Source organism: Bombina bombina, unplaced genomic scaffold, assembly GCF_027579735.1.
Source record: "Bombina bombina isolate aBomBom1 unplaced genomic scaffold, aBomBom1.pri scaffold_691, whole genome shotgun sequence".
In the NCBI taxonomy this organism is placed as follows: Eukaryota; Metazoa; Chordata; class Amphibia; order Anura; family Bombinatoridae; genus Bombina; species Bombina bombina.
In genome coordinates this window covers 179,760-202,914 of record NW_026511397.1, presented here as the reverse complement: position 1 = coordinate 202,914, position 23,155 = coordinate 179,760, and the positions used below count along the sequence as shown (strand labels likewise).

Sequence of the window (23,155 nt, the reverse complement as noted above, 5' to 3'; positions counted from 1 at the left end):
CAACTACGAGTGATAAGCCCCTTATACACTCCATTCGTAATCTGGCCCTTAAGCGGAAATGAAAACCACAAAAAAAATATTTTGTGATTGGGACCCGATGATCAAAAGTGCTATGAGGCGGCAAATTATTCCAAAGGGATCCGCCACTATGTCAAGAGAGCGTTTACTATATACCATTGGTCGGCGATGCTGGCTATAGATAAATTCCAGCATCACTGCCCATATTGGTGATGTACAGTATAGTAAAGGATCCCTTGGGATATAACTGAAGTGCCTAACCACTAATATATCCTGTTAACCCTTCAACTACCACATAGCCACCACATGTACCTATTCTGTTAGCTCGTTAACTGCCACATACCCATTGCAAGTATTTATCCTGTTAACCCCTAAACCGCCACATATGCACAGCAAAAATCCATCTAAACTATTAACCCCTATACCACCACTAGCCCACAGTAAGTACATATCTAAACTGTTAACCCCTATACCGCTACTAGCCCACCACAAGTACCTATCTAAACTGTTAATCCATATACTGCCACATACCCTCCACAAGTACCCATCTAAACTATTAACCCCTATAGTGCCACTAGCCCACAGCAGATACCTATCTAAAATGTTAACCCATATACCACCACATACCCACCGCAAATACCCTACACTATTAACCCCTAAACCGCCACTTGCCCACTGCAAGTACCATACATTATTAACTTCCCTTCAAACTAAACCCCTAAGTAACTTACAAAAAAAATCTAACTTAGGGGTTTAGTTTAGAGGGGGGGGGGGTTAGGTGTTAGTGTAGTTCTTGTTTGCGTTGGGAAGTGGCGGTTTAGGCCTTGAATATCTGTATGGGGATTGATTAGGTGATTATTGATATTTAGCATGTAGTATGCCTTAATCACCTAACCAGGTGATTAGATTAGGGCAGTTTAGGGATTAATAATGCATTTATCTACAATGTTTAAAACATTATGTATTCTCGTGTATGATGCATATTCTTTTAAGTATTGTATATAAATAATTATGTATTTATTTTTTCTTGTGTTTATTATTGTATACAATGTATATTTATGTTACAAAAGTCATTAGTATTACAATTATATTATTACATAACAGACATGCAGTTATGTAATACTATAATTATAATGCAACTGTCTTTTATATATATATATATATATATATATTTTAAAAATATCAATCAATAGCAAGAATATCTACATTTTAATTTATATACATTTATTTCAAACATTGTAGATTCATTGATATTCAATATTTAAAATGGAATGCATTGTCATGAATATTGCATATTGTTTAAGTATTGCATATAAAACAAAATGTATTTATGTTAGCTTGTTTTGTTTATTAGTGATAACATATGTTAATATATCTATTTACTAGTCCTAAAGCCCGCGTACACAGGCCTTTTTCTGTAGTGCAGCGGTCCCACCTGGCCCCGCCACGCCCCTCCCATGCCCGATCCTGTCCCCGCCATATTCCCCTCCCGTCACGCCCCACCCCCTACCACCCTCTCTGCTGTTTGATCCTCACGGCGGTCACTGCTAAATTCTTCCTTACTGTTTTTAATCACAAATAATAAACACAAAATTTAATTTTGATTTATATGCAAAACTTCAAATAATAAGCATTCTACATAATAAAACATCATTTTAAATATTGAATATTTATGTGTAAGGCCTTAGCTTATACAGTTAGTATTAGGTTATGGCAGTGTAGGGGTCAATGTTTAAATGATATGCATAGTCATGTACAATATATATTGTTTAAAGCATAGCATATATCTATAGACTAAAAAGTATTTATGGTTTTTAAACATAAAACTAAATGTATGCTTACCTGATAAATTTTCTTTTCTTTCTTGGCAGTGAGAGTCCACAAATTCATTCATTACTGTTGGGAATACAACAACTGGCCCTCAGGAGGAGGCAAAGACACCTCAGCCAAAGCATTGAGTATTCCTCCCACTTCCCCTACTTCCCTAGTAATTCAAGCAGAGGAAAAGGAAAAGCGAAGAGAAATACTAAGGGTATAGTGGTGCCAAAAGAAATGGAAACACAAAATAACTGCCGCTGCATAACAAAAAAACAGCGGGGTGGTTTTGTGGACTCTCACTGCCAAGAAAGAAAAGAATTTATCAGGTAAGCATATATTTTGTTTTCTTTCTAATGACAGGGAGAGTCCACAAATTAATTAAATACTGTTGGGAAACCAATACCCAAGCTAAAGAGGACACAGCATAAACAGGGAGGGATAAATCAAGGCAGGCAAACCTAAACTGAAGGCACCAGCGCTTGAAGCACCTTTCTCCCAAAGGAAGCCTCCGCTGAGGCAAAATCATTGAATATGTAAAACTTTTAAAAGGAATGTAATGAGGACCGAGTAGCCACCTTACAGATCTGTTCCATAGAAACTTCATTCTTAAAGGCCCAAGAAGATGACACTGCACGGGTAGAATGAGCCGTAATTCTTACAGGAGGCTGCTGTCCCGCTGCGACATATGCCATATGGATGATACTTCTTAGCCTAAAGGAAAAGGTAGCAGCAGCGGCTTTCTGACCCCTGTGCATAAATGTATACACAAAAAGAGAGAAGCACTCAATCCAGGTAATGAACAATAGCGTAATAATTTGTTCTTTGGCTAACTGCCACTTCAGGAGCAGCCCGTTTTGTCCTGACTAAACAAGTACAGTTCAGCCCCGAAAAACCAGGCAATCCACCTGAGCGAGAAGCATGGCAAACCCCAGACATACATTTTGGCCTAGTGTGTATATGCACAGGTGTTTACAACAATCTATAACATTGTTATAAAATATGTTGCTGCCCTATAGCCATCAAAACACTTGCACAATCCTAAGCCTGGTACCTAGGAATGCTCTTATGGATAGAATCTTAGTTTCAACAAACAATACCAAAAAAATAAAGTGAATCTGATAATATAAATAAATTAGAAAGATTTTTTGTACATAATGGGCTAGATTACATGTGTAGCACTAATTTATTGCGCATCCGCAAACGGACAAATGTGCCCATTTGCTGGCGCGCAATACATAACCAGCTATTTTAAGTGGCAAGCTCGCGGTAGCAATTAGCACTTCTAAAATTAACTAGAAATCAGATCTCTGGTTAATTTTATAAATGTCCACCAAATGAACCCAAAATTAAGTGTAATATACTTTATTAAAAAATAAACACCCATATTACAAATTTTGCAGTTTGGTGCGGTAAGGCTATACCGCTGAAAAATTGGCCATTGCGCATAGAATGGCTGGTCTCCCGTATTACAAGTCGATGCAGTATAGCTATACCACAAGCGTTTTAGCATGTAACGCAACTCTCCATTACGCACTCCAAAAATTACTTTTGTGTGCAGGATTTTCATAGCGCCGTATTACAGGTTGTGCGGTCCGGCTAAAATACTTGTGTTATGGTCTATATCACCGAGATCTATTCAGCTATCTGAGACAAGTAGTTATGGATTTTGCAAAATACTATATTACACCTATTAACGCCTAATCCGCTGCCCACCCACATCACCAACACTATATAAAGCTATTAACCCCTAAACCACCGGTCCCCAACATCGCTACTACTATAATAAACCTATTAACCCCTAAACCGCCGGCCAATAGGATGAGAGCTGCTTAAATCCTATTGGCTGTTCAAATCAGCTCTGATTTAAGCAGCTCTGATCCTATTGGCTGATTTTAAATTTTCAGCCAATAGGTATGCAATGGCACCCCAATATAAAAGGGGTACCTTGCATTCAAGCTTCAGTGTGCGGTGGTCGATCAAAGAGGACGATCTGTGCTGGATGTTGCCACAGGTCCTGGACTGCTCTGCTTCGGGCCACTGGGATGAAGATAGAAGATGTCCCCGTGATGGATGAAGATGTCGCCTCCTGGATGAAGACTTCTCGCCACCTGAATGAAGATGGATGTCTGGACTTCAGGAACTAGAGTACATTTCCTGAAGTTAGTGTTAGTTTTTTTGTTTTTTTTTGGGTGGGGGGGTTTTTAGATTAGGGCTTTTTTTATTTTAATGGGCAGTAAAATAGCTGAATGCACTTTTAAGGGCAACGCCCATACAAATGCCAAGGGGCAATGGGTAGCTTAGGTTTTTTTTATTTTGGGGGGTTGGTTAGGTGGGGGGGTTTACTGTTGGGGGGACTTTGTAATTTTTTTAATGTAAAATAGCTGTTTAACTTAGGGCAATGCCCTACAAAATGCCCTTTTAAGGGCTATTGGTAGTTTATTGTTAGGTTAGGTATACACACATATAAACACATAAATATATATGTATATAAGAATACACATATGTATTGATATTTGCTGCCCATAGCTGTGCGACTTACCCCCTTTGCTGCTCTTTGACACGGCATGAGAAAAAGGCTTCTATTGGAGCCTATGGAAGGGCACTCCTGTGAGCACAATGCTTCTGTGCAATGCTTACGCAAGGTTCTCATTGCACCTCACTAGTAATACCAGCGCACATTTGCGTGCACTTGTATTATTAAGTCGAGCGCAAATATCCTTTTCAAGTAAGCAATATTTTGCGCTTAACTCGTAATCTGGCCCTTAAATTGAATTATTGGAATGAGGCAGAACAGCAGGGACAGTTCTAAGGTAACACAGGACTTTTGCAGAAACTGAGGGACTTCTACAGATTGAAGCCCTGAGTATTCTCAAGTATAGCCAGATTACATCAGGGCTTTACTGGTTTATAATTCAACTATTGCTGTCTATTGAGAGTGTTAATATATAATAGACATGGATGTGAATATAATAGTGTGTAAGTGTGAATATATAACTGAGTTGTGTCCTGTGTGAATGACAAAGTCTTATTTGTGATTCTCTTGATATACGTGTGAATGTATGAACAGTACGACACTGAGAAAACAAGGACATGAAAATAAAACTAATAAAGGATAACAGGTTTGTAAGAGAAAATAGGCTTTACCCAGTCTTTTAGCATTTGTCATATGAAAACATTGAACTCATCTCAGGCAACTTTGGCTTTTATCATGTACACTATTCTTATACATTAGGGACAAAAATAAGCAGTCATTGGGAAAGGAGAATGCCATGCTCAAACTGAAACATTATTACTGATTACTGCCTTCAGAGGCATAACTAGAAACCACAGGACCCAGGTGCAAAAATCTAAGAAGCCCCCCCCCCCCCCCCCCCCGAAAAGAAAGAAGGTGAATTTGATACATATCTTTTTTTTTTCTCTTTTTTTAACATTTAACACTGGAAAAAAATGTGAATCAGATTACATGTCTACAAAAGGAGGTACCCTGTGCCCACAGTCTCTGAGATGGTCTGACCCCCTATTACTGCATATAGTGACACTGTTTAACCCATCAGTACTGTATAAAGTGAGTTAGTGACACAGTCTGTAATCTCCCGATGAGGTGGCTGGCCTGACCCTAACCACCCCAGTACTTTCTAAAGTGACCACAGCAGTCTGTGACATGGTCCAGTCCCCCCGTACTGTATATAGTGGTACTGTATAGTAACAGTGTTTACCCCCCGCCCCCCATGCTGTAGTAACAAGGTCTGTAATTTGTTGTTTCCACAAACATACACACACACACACACACATACATGCATAAATACACACACAGTCAAATAACATAATTTATGTAAGAACTTACCTGATAAATTCATTTCTTTCATATTAGCAAGAGTCCATGAGCTAGTGACGTATGGGATATACATTCCTACCAGGAGGGGCAAAGTTTCCCAAACCTCAAAATGCCTATAAATACACCCCTCACCACACCCACAAATCAGTTTAACGAATAGCCAAGAAGTGGGGTGATAAGAAAAAAGTGCGAAAGCATAAAAAATAAGGAATTGGAATAATTGTGCTTTATACAAAAAAATCATAACCACCACAAAAACGGGTGGGCCTCATGGACTCTTGCTAATATGAAAGAAATGAATTTATCAGGTAAGTTCTTACATAAATTATGTTTTCTTTCATGTAATTAGCAAGAGTCCATGAGCTAGTGACGTATGGGATAATGACTACCCAAGATGTGGATCTTTCCACGCAAGAGTCACTAGAGAGGGAGGGATAAAATAAAGACATCCAATTCCGCTGAAAAATAATCCACACCCAAAATAAAGATTAAATGAAAAAAACTGAAATTATAAGCAGAAGATTCAAACTAAAACAGCTGCCTGAAGTACTTTTCTACCAAAAACAGCTTCAGAAGAAGAAAACACATCAAAATGGTAGAATTTAGTAAAAGTATGCAAAGAAGACCAAGTTGCTGCTTTGCAAATCTGATCAACCGAAGCATCATTCCTAAACGCCCAGGAAGTAGAAACTGACCTAGTAGAATGAGCTGTAATCCTTTGAGGCGGAGTTTTACCCGACTCGACATAAGCATGATGAATTAAAGATTTCAACCAAGATGCCAAAGAAATGGCAGAGGCCTTCTGACCTTTCCTAGAACCGGAAAAGATAACAAATAGACTAGAAGTCTTTCGGAAATTCTTAGTAGCTTCAACATAATATTTCAAAGCTCTAACTACATCCAAAGAATGCAATGATCTCTCCTTAGAATTCTTGGGATTAGGACACAATGAAGGAACCACAATTTCTCTACTAATGTTGTTAGAATTCACAACCTTAGGTAAAAATTTAAAAGAAATTCGCAACACCGCCTTATCCTGATGAAAAATCAGAAAAGGAGACTCACAAGAAAGAGCAGATAATTCAGAAACTCGTCTGGCAGAAGAGATGGCCAAAAGGAAGTGACAGAGTCATGGACACTGAATCTATCTGGAAACCTAAAAAGGTTACCCTTGTCTGAGGAATCAATGAACTTTTTGGTAAATTGATCCTCCAACCATGATCTTGAAGAAACAACACAAGTCGATTCGTATGAGATTCTGCTAAATGTGAAGACTGAGCAAGTACCAAGATATCATCCAAATAAGGAAATACCACAATACCCTGTTCTCTGATTACAGACAGAAGGGCACCGAGAACCTTTGTAAAAATTCTTGGAGCTGTAGCTAGGCCAAACGGTAGAGCCACAAACTGGTAATGCTTGTCTAGGAAAGAGAATCTCAGAAACTGAAAGTAATCTGGATGAATCGGAATATGCAGATATGCATCCTGTAAATCTATTGTGGACATATAATGCTCTTGCTGAACAAAAGGCAGGATAGTCCTTATAGTTACCATCTTGAATGTTGGTATCCTTACATAACGATTCAATATTTTTAGATCCAGAACTGGTCTGAAGGAATTCTCCTTCTTTGGTTCTTTGTGAACGGAATTGAACCAAATTTCTTTTAAAAAACGTAATCTGCCCCCTACCAGCTGAGCTGGAATGAGGGCCGCACCTTCATGTGGACTTGGGAGCTGGCTTTGGTTTTCTAAAAGGCTTGGATTTATTCCAGACTGGAGATGGTTTCCAAACTGATACCGCTCCTGAGGATGAAGGATCAGGCTTTTGTTCCTTGTTGTGACGAAAGGAACGAAAACGATTATTAGACCTAAATTTACCTTTAGATTTTTTATCCTGTGGTAAAAAAGTTCCTTTCCCTCCAGTAACAGTTGAGATAATAGAATCCAACTGAGAACCAAATAATTTATTACCCTGGAAAGAAAGGGAAAGCAGAGTAGACTTAGAAGACATATCAGCATTCCACGTTTTAAGCCATAAAGCTCTTCTAGCTAAGATAGCTAGAGACATATACCTGACATCAACTCTAATGATATCAAAGATGGCATCACAAATAAAATTATTAGCATGTTGTAGAAGAATAATAATGCTATGAGAATTATGATCTGTTACTTGTTGCGCTAAAGCTTCTAACCAAAAAGTTGAAGCTGCAGCAACATCCGCTAAAGATATAGCAGGTCTAAGAAGATTACCTGAACACAAGTAAGCTTTTCTTAGATAGGATTCAATTTTCCTATCTAAAGGATCCTTAAAGGAAGTACCATCTGCCGTAGGAATAGTAGTACGCTTAGCAAGAGTAGAGACAGCCCCATCAACCTTAGGGATTTTGTCCCAAAATTCTAATCTGTCAGATGGCACAGGATATAATTGCTTAAAACGTTTAGAAGGAGTAAAAGAATTACCCAAATTATTCCATTCCCTGGAAATTACTTCAGAAATAGCACCAGGGACAGGAAATACTTCTGGAATAACTACAGGAGATTTAAAAACCTTATCTAAACGTTTAGATTTAGTATCAAGAGGACTAGAATCCTCAATTTCTAATGCAATTAGGACTTCTTTAAGTAAAGAACGAATAAATTCCATTTTAAATAAATATGAAGATTTATCAGCATCAACCTCTGAGACAGAATCCTCTAAATCAGAAGAACAAATATCAGTATCAGAATGATGATGTTCATTTAAAAATTCATCTGAAAAATGAGAAGTTTTAAAAGACTTTTTACGTTTACTAGAAGGAGGAATAACAGACATAGCCTTCTTAATGGATTTAGAAACAAAATCTCTTATGTTATCAGGAACACTCTGAATATTAGATGTTGACGGAACAGCAACAGGTAATGTAACAGTACTAAAGGAAATATTATCTGCATTAGCAAGTTTGTCATGACAAACAGTACAAACAACAGCTGGAGGAACAGATACCAAAAGTTTACAGCAGATACACTTAGCTTTGGTAGCTCCAGCACCAGGCAGCGATTTTCCAGAAGTATCTTCTGACTCAGCTTCAACGTGGGACATCTTGCAATATGTAATAGAAAAAACAACATAGAAGCAAAATTGATCAAATTCCTTAAATGACAGTTTCAGGAATGGGAAAAAAATGCCAGTGAATAAGCTTCTAGCAACCAGAAGCACAAAATAATGAGACTTAAATAATGTGGAGACAATAGTGACGCCCATATTTTTTTAGCGCCAAAAAAGACGCCCACATTATTTGGCGCCTAAATGCTTTGGCGCCAAAAATGACGCCACATCCGGAACGCCGACACTTTTGGCGCAAAAGAACGTCAAAAATGACGCAACTTCCAGCGACACGTATGACGCCGGAAACAGAAAAAAAAAATTGCGCCAAAAAAGTCCGCGCCAAGAATGACGCAATAAAATGAAGCATTTTCAGCCCGAGCGAGCCTAACAGCCCACAGGGAAAAGTCAAATTTTTAAGGTAAGAAAAAAATGATTTATTCATATGCATTCTCCCAAATATGAAACTGACTGTCTGAAATAAGGAACGTTGAACATCCTGAGTCAAGGCAAATAAATGTTTGAATACATATATTTAGAACTTTATATAAAAGTGCCCAACCATAGCTTAGAGTGTCACAAAAAATAAGACTTACTTACCCCAGGACACTCGTCTACATGTAGTAGAAAGCCAAACCAGTACTGAAACGAGAATCAGTAGAGGAAATGGTATATATAAGAGTATATCGTCGATCTGAAAAGGGAGGTAAGAGATGAATCTCTACGACCGATAACAGAGAACCTATGAAATAGACCCCGTAGAAGGAGATCACTGCATTCAAATAGGCAATACTCTCCTCACATCCCTCTGACATTCACTGCACGCTGAGAGGAAAACCGGGCTCCAACCTGCTGCGGAGCGCATATCAACGTAGAATCTAGCACAAACTTACTTCACCACCTCCATAGGAGGCAAAGTTTGTAAAAACTGATTTGTGGGTGTGGTGAGGGGTGTATTTATAGGCATTTTGAGGTTTGGGAAACTTTGCCCCTCCTGGTAGGAATGTATATCCCATACGTCACTAGCTCATGGACTCTTGCTAATTACATGAAAGAAACATACATTACATACACACATAAACACCAATGGGTAAAATAGAAACACTAACCCCTGTAGTCAGAGACACTAGTGAAGCATCACGTCACACTCACATGATATCAGTGCAGGCAGTGGCAGGCCAAAATTTTTCATTGGAATTTTTTTTTTTTAAAGCTGGATCCCGACCCTCGGAGGCCCAGTCGCAGTTGCGACCTCTGCACCACCTGTAGTTCCACCCCTGACTGCCTTGTATGTGATAGTAGTTCCTTTCATATACTAGACAAGCACAATTAAATGTGTGCAATCAACCTTATCCTTTACACAACATTTATTAAAATAATTATAATTATTCTAGATAGTTCCCACAGGAATAGAGACCTAAATTCACCCTGTATTTGTTTGGTAAAATTTGTCTTGTCTCTGATAAGTCATTGTTTTATTTAAACTAATTGTACCATGGACAGCACTGCGGAATGTGTTAGTGCTTTATAAATAAAGTATAATAAATATTAAAAAGTATAATAGGATGCAAAAAAAATATTCTGATCACATTGCATTGCATTTTTTATAATACAAGTGTCATCTGAATACTATTTTAATAAACAAATGATTGTGTGCAAATTGAATTGATCATGCCTGAGATTGACAGATGCAAAAAAATAAGAAGCCAAGACATACTGTGTAGAACAGGCACAAACAAGATGATAAATGTATTGAATAAGGTAAAAAAAAATCATATGGAATCTAGAGCAAAAGATGCTGGATTGAAACATCAAGAGAGAGGTCCTAGATCCCAAAATTAGGTGGAGAAAAAACTGACCAAAAAGCTGAACATCAAATCATGCTCAGGAGTTAGTGGGACCTCATTGGCTATTTCTGCAGGGTTGGTTCTCTCTTTAACCTTCTTATAGTAGCAAACACATAGTGGCAGTTCTACATGGTCACCATAATCATTTACATTACACATTTTATTTTTTTGGCTTGTTGGATGAGGGTGAGAGTGAAGATTGACCCTCTTGCCACTGTCCCTTTCCACCTGGCGCCTATCTAGAATACATAGTCACATCCCCGGACCCCCCAAACAATACCCAGCTCAGCTTATGGTCACCCATGTCTCCTCCTCTGACTGCCCTTTCTCTGCCTATGGAGGACATATTAGTCTTAGAACCCTCCTGTATAGCACCCACAACACCTCACCCCTAGACTACAAATGTAAGGGGAGGGCAATACAAGTGCTAGTGATAAGCAAAAGGGTGAGTGAGTGGCTCAAGTTTGTGACAAAAGTGGAGTTTGACTGAGTAACATAGTTGTGCGGAAGCAACCTCAGCATAAAACACAAAAGTGGGCGAGAACAACAGAAGTGTCAAGTAGCAAGTGATGGGTGAAAGGGTAACAAAAGTGTTGTGAGTGAAGTGGAAGAAGTCAACAAGGAGGAAGCTACTTATTATGTAATTAAAGGTAAAATCGGTTAGAGACAACACATGTGTCACACAGTAACACAATAAACACGTGTGAGACTAGTAGAAGAACAACAGACAATAGTAGAGTGAGAGCAACATGTATGTATAAGACAGCAAGCAGGTGACATGCTCACTCACCTTCAGCATTTGCCACTTTTCCCGGATTAACTCTTGCTTGTCTAAAATGCTGCCTGGGAGCAGAGGGCCTTCACACTTTAGAGCATCAAACCGAGACAGCAGAGACAACATCTTGTCCTCTCGCATAGACATCTCAACACTGCACCTCTGTAGAAGACAAAGCACTAGATTTCATGCGAGGGACAAAACAAAACTGTAATTAAAAAAAAAAATGCAGCTCCTCCCTTTTTTCAAACAACAAGTTACAAATAGCCCATGTATAACAAATAAGACACACAATCATAGTGACAGCTTGTTCCATTTGCTGGGGTTCCCAATAATGGCTCCTTCCAACAACAAGCAAAAGGTAGCTAGAGAAAGACACTATTTTTTAAAACAATTCTAGCTGATCGTGTTCCAATTGCAGATGCTAAGTGGTCACAAATTTTTTTTATTTAAAATTATTATACATACTGTAAAGTATTCTAAATAATCCATAGAATATATTTTTTACAGTATATATTTTTTTACAATATGTTTAATAATTTTAATAAATATATATGTATATATATATACAGTATATATATATATATATATATATATATATATATATATATATATATATATATATATATATATATATATATGTGTGTGTTGTAACTTCAAGTCCTGGAAACACAGAACTGAAGGGTAGCTGCACAGGGCTTAACGGAGCTGAATGAGGGGTATTTAAACCCCTTAATCTCAGCACCGTTAAAGGGACAGTATACTGTAAAATAGTTTTTCCCTTAATGTATTTACAATCACTTGGTATACTAGCTGCAGAGTATAAAATGTATGATAAATTGCATTTTCAGGTGTATTTGTGTATATGAAATAGCTATTTTTGTGCTTTGAAACAACAGCCTATTACAATGGGTTGAGCTTGCAGGTAAAACCAGATCTCATAATTGTATCACTTTGTATACACACACGTTTCCTTATCTTATATTTGTCTGTAAACCAAAGCTCAATACTTAGGGCCTGATATTCAAAACCTCTCTGCTCAGGTGAGATATTCTAAAATAATCCTCCAGCACTACGAGACCACTAGTGAAATTTTTAAAAGGCAGATTTAGCTATACTTCTCCAAGGGGCATTTTCTGCATTTCTGTGAAGGAGAGACAAGCCCATTGCATGACATAAAAGTTCTTGTGTATTTACACTTTGTATTTTATATAACTTTACACTTAGGATTAACTTTTATTACATTTAAACTTTGCACTTTCCATGTTGTATTTTATTTTGTATACAGCAGTGTATTTAGGATAGCGATTTTACAAATTCTGATTATGCTTTTGCAGTTTCTGTGTAAGTTTAATAAATTAGTCTCATACTTTGTATATGTATGTATCTTTAACAAACTACATTGCACTTTGCATTTTTTCTATTTAAAATGAAACTGAAAAACTGCCAGTTTCCCAGAAAGCGTCCCTACATTTAATGGGTCAGATAATCAAACATTCTCTAGTTCGGATAGAGATTATAGAGCAGATTTCACAGAGACTGAACTTTCTAAAAAAAGAGAAAGAGCCCAGAGTCCCAGATAGATGAGATATGCCTTCCATAGAAAGTAGTGAAACTCTCTAGGATACCAAATTTTGCATGGGAGAGAGAAGGTAACTGGAGAATACCTGGAGCTGATATAAAGGCTCAGTTTACATCAATTACAGATTAAACTGAAATGTTTTCACTACAATGTAACTTGCTAGTGGGCATTCCTGTCATTATAATCTATAGTTGCGTGTCTATATTTTAGTATATATTACTTTTCTGTTAGCTAAAATAAGTGTATTGTGAATTTTGAGCAAACTTCACCTGCAAACAGTTGGCAAGATAAATCAGTGAGACCAGCTTGTGTAAACTGCTTACAAAATGTCACAAGACTGGTGAGAGAGCTTCCAACATACCCTGAGAACTCCTTTCTTTAGCCCAGGGAACTGCCCTGTCCCTCCCACTTTCTGAAATTGTCAGTTTTAGTTTGTAATGCAGCAAATACAAAGTGCAATGAAATTTGTAAAAGCTACACAGAAATATACACATTATGATCCTAATTTGTTAATGTAACACATAAACTTTCAAAACATAATCAGAATTTGTAAAATCACTGCTAGATCTAAATCTAAATGTATTAAAATATAAATGAGAAAGTGGAAAGCATAGATGCTTATCACTTCATTAGTTATCGCTTCTACGTCCCAGTTTACATTGTCTGTCAATAAAGTGCTTCGACATGCGTATTTTTTTATTTATTTATGTAAAATGTTTCAAATGGTGGGTCTTGGAAATCTCTAGGAATTAAAGGGACAGTTTACTCAAAAATGTTCTCCCCTTTAATTTATTCTCATTGATCCATTTTACTTGCTGGGGGTGTATTAAATTGCTTACAAGTAGCTTGTTTACCCTTATTTTGGCATTTGAAATATCTGATTTAGCCTCTGGTATCGCAACCTATACTGTAGAAACTTTCAGTATAGGTGGGGAAACCAAGGCTAAATCAGCTATTTCAATAATAATAAAGTAAATGACTTGTTGTAAGTCTGTGTCTGTATTAATTAATTAATTAATTAATTAATTGGACATTAAAGTTTTGTTATGCAAAGGATCTAAATTCAAAATTAATGTTTTAAAAGCATCTTCAAAACTATGTTTCGCTCATCTTCCCTGCTGTGGCCAGTTAGGTACAGATATAACTATGCTCCTGCACTGGTCAAGCAATTGTTGGCCCAGATTCATTACAACCTCACTGCAACATTGCAACTTAATAATTGCATAATTTAAGTAACTATATCCCTGAGTGACTTTTGATAATGGAGCAACATCTATCTTATAATCTTTCGCCTATCAGTGCAGAGAACATGCTATATGGCGAAAGATATTGTCATTGCAAAATGCTTCATAAAACTAAAGAAAAGCAAATGAAAACTCCCTCAATAAAACCGTCCACTCGAAGATATGCAAAAAAAAAAGAAAAGTTGTATAAAATGAAAAATAACGTAAAATTAAAAAAAAATCCAGTTAACTTCTTCAATTATGCAATAAGTGAGACACAACAGTGATAGGATATACTTCACAAGGCTAGTAATGTTTATGAATTCTTCATGCTTAGCATTAGTGTACGTCAAACATCCCACCCAGGCCTACAGAACACCTGTGTCCAGTGTCTAAAATATCTCTGACACCTTCTATTTTATCTAGCGAGACTACTTTTCCATAACAAAACAGACATATATTACACTTACAAACATTTACATTAACTGATTTTTCAAGCGTGCTTTCTTTAATTGTCACAGTTGTAATAATTGTTTTTCTGTCTTTTTAATGGTGTCCGTTTGATGTCTGAGATATTATACAATGAGTACCTCATGCAACTATAGATTATAATGACTAACACTTACAAATGCACTAGACCCCCAGCGTTATGATTGCCCCCCAACTGTATTCTCCCCGGGATTACCAACCAAAGCTCCGCTTGACCCTGCCCATGTCCTATCCAGCCCCGCCCTACCCTACACATGGCATGTCCGACTCATCCATAACATGCCCAGACAGGACCCTTCTGTTGCAGCCTCACCCAAAAAACACTAGCGTGCTTATGGGGTGTGTTTATGGGAAGCGCCCCCCCCCCCCGCAAGCACTTTCTGATGATGCCACTGGTGGAAAATATAGGTGAAATGATGCTTATTGAATTTAGAACATGATCTCACCTTCACACACTGGAAACCTCAATAGCACCTATAAATGTTGCCCACTACAGTGTAGCTGTCAGGGTTTTTTCTCTGTTTTAATTGCCTGTTGCTGCTGGCAGCCATTTTACTCACCTCTCTTGCTGACTATGGTGCATTGTGGGGGATGCTGCTCATTTCCTGCACTTCCTTTTATGGCCACACTGGTGTGCATCATCCATGTGAGACAGGATCCAGTCTCAGAATTGTGATGTCATCACTTATTATTTAAAGGGCCTCTGTTCAGTATGCTTTGCCTTTGCGTTGTCTCAGACCTGTTCGTGAGAGTTCCTGTGTATTACCTTGCTGCCTAACGTCCTATTCACATCCTTTGAATTTTTAAATAAATTGTTATTTTTATGGTCTACACCTGATTGTTTGTTTGGAGATATTGGTAACCATCATCCTGCTGCAGGATCAGTGTAGCTGGGTCACTGTGATTCCCCAGCCTGCCTCAATCAGCACATAGGTGCTGCTCCCTTTGTGAGTATACAATCTTCAAGTTTGTCCATCTGTGCCTTTTATATTACATTATTGCACTAGGAGGTGCTCCCCCATCTCTTTTTGTATTTCTTGTTCAGATTCTACATTTGTTTCCATTCAAGCTCCATCATCCAATCGCTGGATCAGTGTAGCTGGGTCACTGTGATTCCCCAGCCTGCCCCAATCAGCACATAGGTGCTGCTTATTTTTCTTGCACAAATTCTATTTTTTGTTTATTTTCTTGCAATATTGCACTAGGAGGCGCCCTCTTTTCTTTGTGATTAATTTCCACAGATGTTCGGTTGCTTTGTTTGTTATAAGAGGAGCTGCCCATCAAGCCTTCTATCAAGTGTGAATATCATACTACCAACCATACCTGGACTTTACCAAAATAATTTCTTAAAGATTTCAGGACTATATTGAGTATCAGTACATGTTACATAGCTGAGGCAAAGAATAGAGCTAAGTTATTTCCACTAAGTGTATGGTTTGAGATTTATTATTGTTTTGTTGCACATCAAATGTTGTTAACGAACTAATATATGCGAATAGCGCCCCCTACAGTTGGATACCTAGGTATCATCAACAGGTTTGGATACTTCGTTCTGATGTTGCTGTGCATGTTGCCTCCTGCTCATTTTGTGCACAGAATAAGACTCCTCAACGTCTTCCTGTGGGTCTTCTTCAACCTATTGCTAATGGTGAGCGTCCTTGGACACATCTTTCCATGGACTTCATTGTCGAGCTCCCTGTTTCTAATGGCAATACTGTTATCCTTATGGTGGCTGACCGTTTTTCTAAAATGCCACATTGCATTCCCTTGATGAAGCTGCCTACTGCTCAGGAGCTTGCTTCAATTTTTGCCTGGGAGGTCTTCCGTTTACATGGGTTACCCAAGGAGATAGTGTCGGTCTGGGGTAGCCATTTTGTCTCCAGATTTTGGCATTCCTTTTGTGCTCAAATGGGGATCCAGCTTTCCTTCTCATCGGCATATCACCTTCAATCCAATGGGGCTGCGGAATGGTCTAATCAAGCTCTGGAACAGTTCCTCCATTGCTATGTCTCAGATCACCACAATAATTGGTCTGAACTGTTACCTTGGGCAGAGTTTGCTCGTAATAGTGCTATTAATGCTTCCTCCAAGTTATCCCCGTTCATGGCGAATTATGGGTTTCAACCATCCTTGTTGCCTGATTCATTCATGTCTCAGGGTATTCCGGCTTTGGAGAAGCATCTCCGGCAACTTCGTTCCATGTGGGTGCAGATTCAGGATTGTCTTCATCGTTCTGTGAAGCCAAAAGTTCCAGACTGATCGTAGGCGTCTGCCCGCACCTTCCTACCAGGTTGGTGAGAGAGTTTGGCTGTCCTCCCGCAACTTGAACCTTCGTGTGCCTTCCAATAAATTGGCTCCCCGTTATGTTGGTCCTTTTCGAATACTCAGAAGGGTTAATCCTGTGGCCTACGCTCTTGACCTTCCTCCTGCTATGCGCATCTCCAATGTTTTTCATTGTTCCACTGTGTTGCCTCGTCCCCGTCCTATCTTTGTTGACAACCATGAGGAGTATGAGGTCAGCAGCATTATTGACTCTCATATGTCCAGGGGCCGTGTACAGTATTTGGTTCACTGGAGGGGCTATGGTCCAGAGGAGCGTTCTTGGGTTCCCTCCTCTGATGTTCATGCTCCCGCCCTCCTCCGTGTCTTCCATGCCGTTTCCCCAATAAGCCTTTTGTCCTCCCGCTGGGGAGGGGTCGTTGAGGGTAGGGTACTGTCAGGGTTTTTTCCCTATTTTGTTTGCCATGTGCTGCTGGCAGCCATTTTATTTACCTCTCTTGCTGACTATGGTGCATTGTGGGGGATGTTGCTCATTTCCTGCACTTCCTTTTATGGCCAGATTGGTGTGCATTATCCGTGTGAGACAGGATGCAGTCTCAGAATTGTGATGTCATCACTTATTATTTAAAGGGCCTCTGTTCAGTATGCTTTGCCTTTGCGTTGTCTCAGACCTATTCGTGAGAGTTCCTGTGTATTACCTTGCTGCCTGACGTCCTTCCTGGTTCCTGATCTCTGGCTTGTTCCTGACTCTGCTGTTTTCCTTGTTCCTGATTCCGGCTTGTCTGACTATTCACTTTGGCTCCTGACTCGGCATGTCTGACTACCAGCTCTGGTTTTGACTCCTGGCTTGTTATTTGACTTGTGGACTTTTTATTATTTTTTGCTATTAATAAAGGTGTGATTATTTTTGCACTTCTCGTCTCAGTCTGATTCCTGGCACCCTGACAGTAACATATAAAAAGGGGCCTTGGAAAAAAAAAAATTCAGAGGTAATTTACAGGAAATGGTAGACAAATAAAAAATGGAAGTAAATAAAGTTTTTAAACAGTTAACAGGGAATTACATTTCAACAAAAAGACATTTCACTCATGTAGCTATGATTGAGATAATTTATATAAGGTAGTCTTATTTTGAAAACATTGCTCAGTTTTCTGATATCTAATATGCTGTTTACCTGCTAAAATACAGGTCTGTCACTTAATCTTTTACTAATATTACATATATAAATGTTTAACAGAATGACGTATGCAAAGCAAATATTAACCTGAGAATAATATTATATTAGTTGCTGAAGTTTATCAATATAAGTTTTTGTGTAAAGTGCCCAATAGGTGCCGCCATTTTGTTACCTAGGTTACCTTCTGTGCTAAGACCAATTAGGGACAGTTTTAGATGGGACATCAGAGTTTGCAATCAGTGACTGGGTGAAAAATTGTAGTGTCAACCCAGGAATCTGCACTTCCACTTTTAACAGAAATTGAAAAGCCCACAATATTTAGAATTAAATTAGAGAAAACAGACAAAATTAAAGGGACAGTCTACACCAGAATTTTTATTGTTTTAAAAGATAGATAATCTCTTTATTACCCATTTCCCAGTTTTGCATAACTAACACATTTATAATAATATACTTTTAACCTCTGTGATTATCTTGTATCTAAGCCTCTGCAAACTGCCCCTTTTTTCAGTTCTTTTGACAGACTTGCAGTCTAGCCAATCAGTGCCTGCTCCCAGATAACTTCTCGTGCACGAGCACAGTGTTATCTATATGAAATACGTGAACTAACACCCTCTAGTGGTGAAAAACTGTTAAAATGCAATCTGAAAGAGGTGGGCTTCAAGGTCTAAGAAATTAGCATATGAACCTCCTAGGTTAAGCTTTCAACTAAGAATACCAAGAGAACAAAGCAAAATTGGTGATAAAAGTAAATTGGAAAATTGTTTAAAATTACATGCTCTATCTGAATCATGAAAGTTTATTTTGGCCTAGACTGTCCCTTTAAAAGAGAAAATAGAATTATGGCTTTTTGTTTTTACTAAATATAAGTAAACAGTTTATATTACAATCTTGTAAAGTATTTCATGTATCTAACACTGATCACAAAAAAAGTCAGTGGAAGACTTTTAATGGACAAATTTGTAGGACGCTAAGTCTGAATACAAGGTTATATGCACTTTATATAGTTGATAGAGGAGTCCCTTGCCATACTAGAGGTATTGTCGCTATTTTGTCTTGTACAATAGAGAATGAAGGAATGTTTCCACGTGTTTGGGCTGGGGGTGGGGCTGAATCTCTAGTCCTTCATTGACCCCCATCCAAATAAAAAAAAAATCAGCACAATACCCTGAATGAAGCAGAATGGGGACTTCATTGTTGCTATAGAGATCTTACTTTGGAGAGGATAAGGCAGGCAGGGGGCAGGGAGAGGTACAGAGAAAGTCTCTTAATCTCCTCATCCTATGAATGCACCCCGCCACCTAACTCAGGGTGCTTGTGAAACTTTTGATAGAGAAATTGGCTGGAAATGTGACAGTACCACTGTTTTCTAATAACAAGCAACAACATTTATATTTTCACCAACTCAGATTAATATAGCAATATATTCATCTTTTCACTGTGAACGTGTTCAAGCTTTTTTTTGTCAATAAAGGGTTAAGGCACTTGTATCATTTTGTTTTTTTGCATCATGCTGTTTACTGTGTCCTTTTACTGTAATATGAAGAAACATGGGAAAGAGGTGTACAGAGAAATCTGCTACAATATCATTCAGGACCCCAGGCTGTGTCAACTCTTCCAACTTAAGACCAGAAATTTGAGGGTTTTTTACTTATGACCACAGCTGTCACTTGCACAGTAATTTTCACTTATTGTCAGTGTAATTATTATGACTAAAATTCTCATAACACATTAAAGCTGTAATGTGATTCACACTAATATATTTTTATTTAAATGTTAATAATTTTCTTTTATAGGACATTGTAAACAAAATAAGCCTTAAAAATTATTTCATGATTCAATATATATATATATATATATATATATATATATATACACACACATACACACATTTCCAGTTTATTTATATAATCAAATTTACTTTTTTAAGCTTGGTGTCTATTGTTAAAAAGCAGGTAGGTAGGCTTAGGAGAGTGCACATATATAGAACACTATATGGCAGCAGTTTAACAAGAATGCTTTTAACAATGTTATATATTGTTAAACTCTGCTGCCATCTAGTGCTCTTGCAAAACTGCTGCCTTATAGTGCTCCAGACATGTGCACGCTACCTACTTAGGTATGCTCTTCAACAAAGAATACAATAAGAACAAAGCAAATTTTATATAAATAGTAAAGTGGAGAGTTTTTGTATTCAACAGTACACTTTATATAAATTAAAACATTTTTTTTATATCCCTTAAAAAAAAAAAAACATTTTAAGAAAGTTTTCCAACTATTATATGATGGTATGTTTCTGTGTACAGTACTGTGACTTATCACTGCCCTCCTATGGGTATAAGCTTATAAAACAGACTATGATAATTTCTTAAAAGGATAGTATACACCAATTTTCAAATAACTGCATGTAATAGACTCTACTATAAAGAAGAATATGCACAGACACTGATATAAAAATCCAGGGCCCCATCCGATATGCAGCGTCGCCCGCAAAAGCCGGCGACGCCGGTTTTTGCGTTTTTGGTATCCTATATACAGTGCTGCATCTAAATGCGGCAAGTATATTTCACCCGTCGCTCGCAATTTTTACTCCCATAAGCTAACATGGGACCGCGTCGTAAATCGGTAGCCAATATCCAGCGCAAGGCCTTACGTGGTGAAAATGGAGAAATCTTACTCCATTTTCACCTCGCCATAAAATGCAGCCGTAGCAGGCCTTGCGCTGAGTATGGGAGCACCGTAACTCCCTAAAATGCCTGCAAAAAAAAAAAAAGCCTAACGCATGTGCAATGTCTATCTACCTGTCAACCGCAATCCCCCACCGCAATAACTAATAAAGTGTATTAACCCCTAAACCGCCATAGCCCACACCGCAATAAACCTATTCTATTATTAACCCCTAAACCACCATAGCCCACATAGCCTATTAAATCTATTAACCCTTAATCTGCCGCCGCCAACGTAGCCGCCACTATAATAAAGTGATTAACCCCTAAACCTAACCCTAACCGTAACACCCCCCTAACTTAATTATTATTTAAATAAATCTAAATAATATTACTATTATTAACTAATAACTATTTAATAGCTACCTAGTTAAAATAATTACAAAATTACCTGTAAAATAAATCCTAACCTAAGTTACAATTACACCTAACATTACACTTTCATTAAATAAATTAAATAAATTAACTACAATTAGCTAAAATTAAATACAATTAACTAAAATAAACTAAAGTACCAAAAAAACAACAACACTAAATTACAGAGAAAAAAAATTACAAGAAGTTTAAACTAATTACACCTAATCTAAGCCCCCTAATAAAATAAAAAAGCCCCCCAAAATAATAAAATGCCCTACGCTATACTAAATTACAAATAGCCCTTAAAAAGGGCCTTTTGCGAGGCATTGCCCCAAAGTAATCAGCTTTTACCTGAAAAAAAATTACAATACCCCCCCAACATTACAACCCACCACCCACACACCCCTACTCTAAAACCCACCCAATCCCCCGATAAAAAAAACTAACACTACCCCATTGAAGATCACTCTACCTTGAGCAGTCTTCACCCACCCGGGCACAAGTGGTCATCCGATCCGGCCAGAAGTCTTCATCCGATGGGGCAGAAGAGGACATCCAGACCGGCAGAAGTTTTCATCCTTTCTGGACAGAAGAGGATATCCGGAACGGCAGACATCTTCATCCAAGCGGCATCTTCTGTCTTCATCAATCCGACGAGGAGCGGCTCCATCTTGAAGACATCCTTCCAGCACGACGGACTAACGACGAATGACGGTTCCTTTAAATGACGTTATCCAAGATGGCTTCCCTCGAATTACGATTGGCTGATATGATTCTATTAGCCAATCGGAATTGACGTCATTTAAAGGAACCGTCATTCATCGTTAGTCCGTCGTGCTTGAAGGATGCTCCGCGTCGGATGTCTTCAAGATGGAGCCGCTCCTCATCAGATGGATGAAGATAGAAGATGCCGCTTGGATGAAGACGTCTGCCGGTCTGGATGTCCTCTTCTGCCCGGATAGGATGAAGACTTCTGCCGGTCTGGATGTCCTATTTTGCCCCATCGGATGAACACTTCTGGCCGGATCGAGGTAGGGTGATCTTCAATGGGGTAGTGTTAGGTTTTTTTAAGGGGGGATTGGGTGGGTTTTAGAGTAGAAGTGTGTGGGTGGTGGGTTGTAATGTTGGGGGGGTATTGTAATTTTTTTTTCAGGTAAAAGAGCTGATTACTTTGGGGCAATGCCCCGCAAAAGGCCCTTTTAAGGGCTATTTGTAATTTAGTATAGGGTAGGGCATTTTATTATTTTGGGGGGCTTTTTTATTTTATTAGGGGGCTTAGATTAGGTGTAAATAGTTTAAACTTCTTGTAATTTTTTTTCTGTAATTTAGTTGGGGTTTTTGGTACTTTAGTTTATTTTAGTTAATTGTATTTAATTTTAGATAATTGTATTTAATTAATTTAAGTTATTTAATGATAGTGTAGTGTTAGGTGTATTTGTAACTTAGGTTAGGATTTATTTTACAGGTAATTTTGTAATTATTTTAACTAGGTAGCTATTAAATAGTTATTAACTATTTAATAGCTATTGTACCTAGTTAAAATAAATACAAAGTTGCCTGTAAAATAAAAATAAATCCTAAAATAGCTACAATGTAACTATCTTAGGGTTTATTTTATAGGTAAGTATTTAGTTTTAAATAGGAATACTTTAGTTAATAATAGTAATATTATTTAGATTTATTTAAATAATATTTAAGTTAGGGGGGTGTTAGGGTTAGGGTTAGGTTTAGGGGTTAATCACTTTATTATAGTGGCGACGATGTAGGCGGCGGCAGATTGATTAGGGGTTAATAGATTTAATAGGCTATGTGGGCTATGGCGGTTTAGGGGTGAATACTAGAATAGGTTTATTGCGGTGTGGGCTATGGCGGTTTAGGGGTTAATAATTAGGCTTATTACGTTGTGGGGGGTTGTCGGTCTAGGGGTTAATACATTTATTATTA

General features: G+C 38.0%; 1 protein-coding gene across 1 annotated transcript in view; it reads right to left on the bottom strand.

The window, feature by feature from the left end:
- Positions 1-23,155, bottom strand: part of LOC128643729 (A-kinase anchor protein 6-like) — a 195,691-nt gene that overhangs the window by 11,710 nt on the left and 160,826 nt on the right. The window contains exon 7 of the mRNA XM_053696556.1: positions 11,393-11,539. Within this exon, the coding sequence (XP_053552531.1) occupies positions 11,393-11,539 (147 nt within the window). The remainder of the gene's footprint in view (positions 1-11,392; positions 11,540-23,155) is intronic.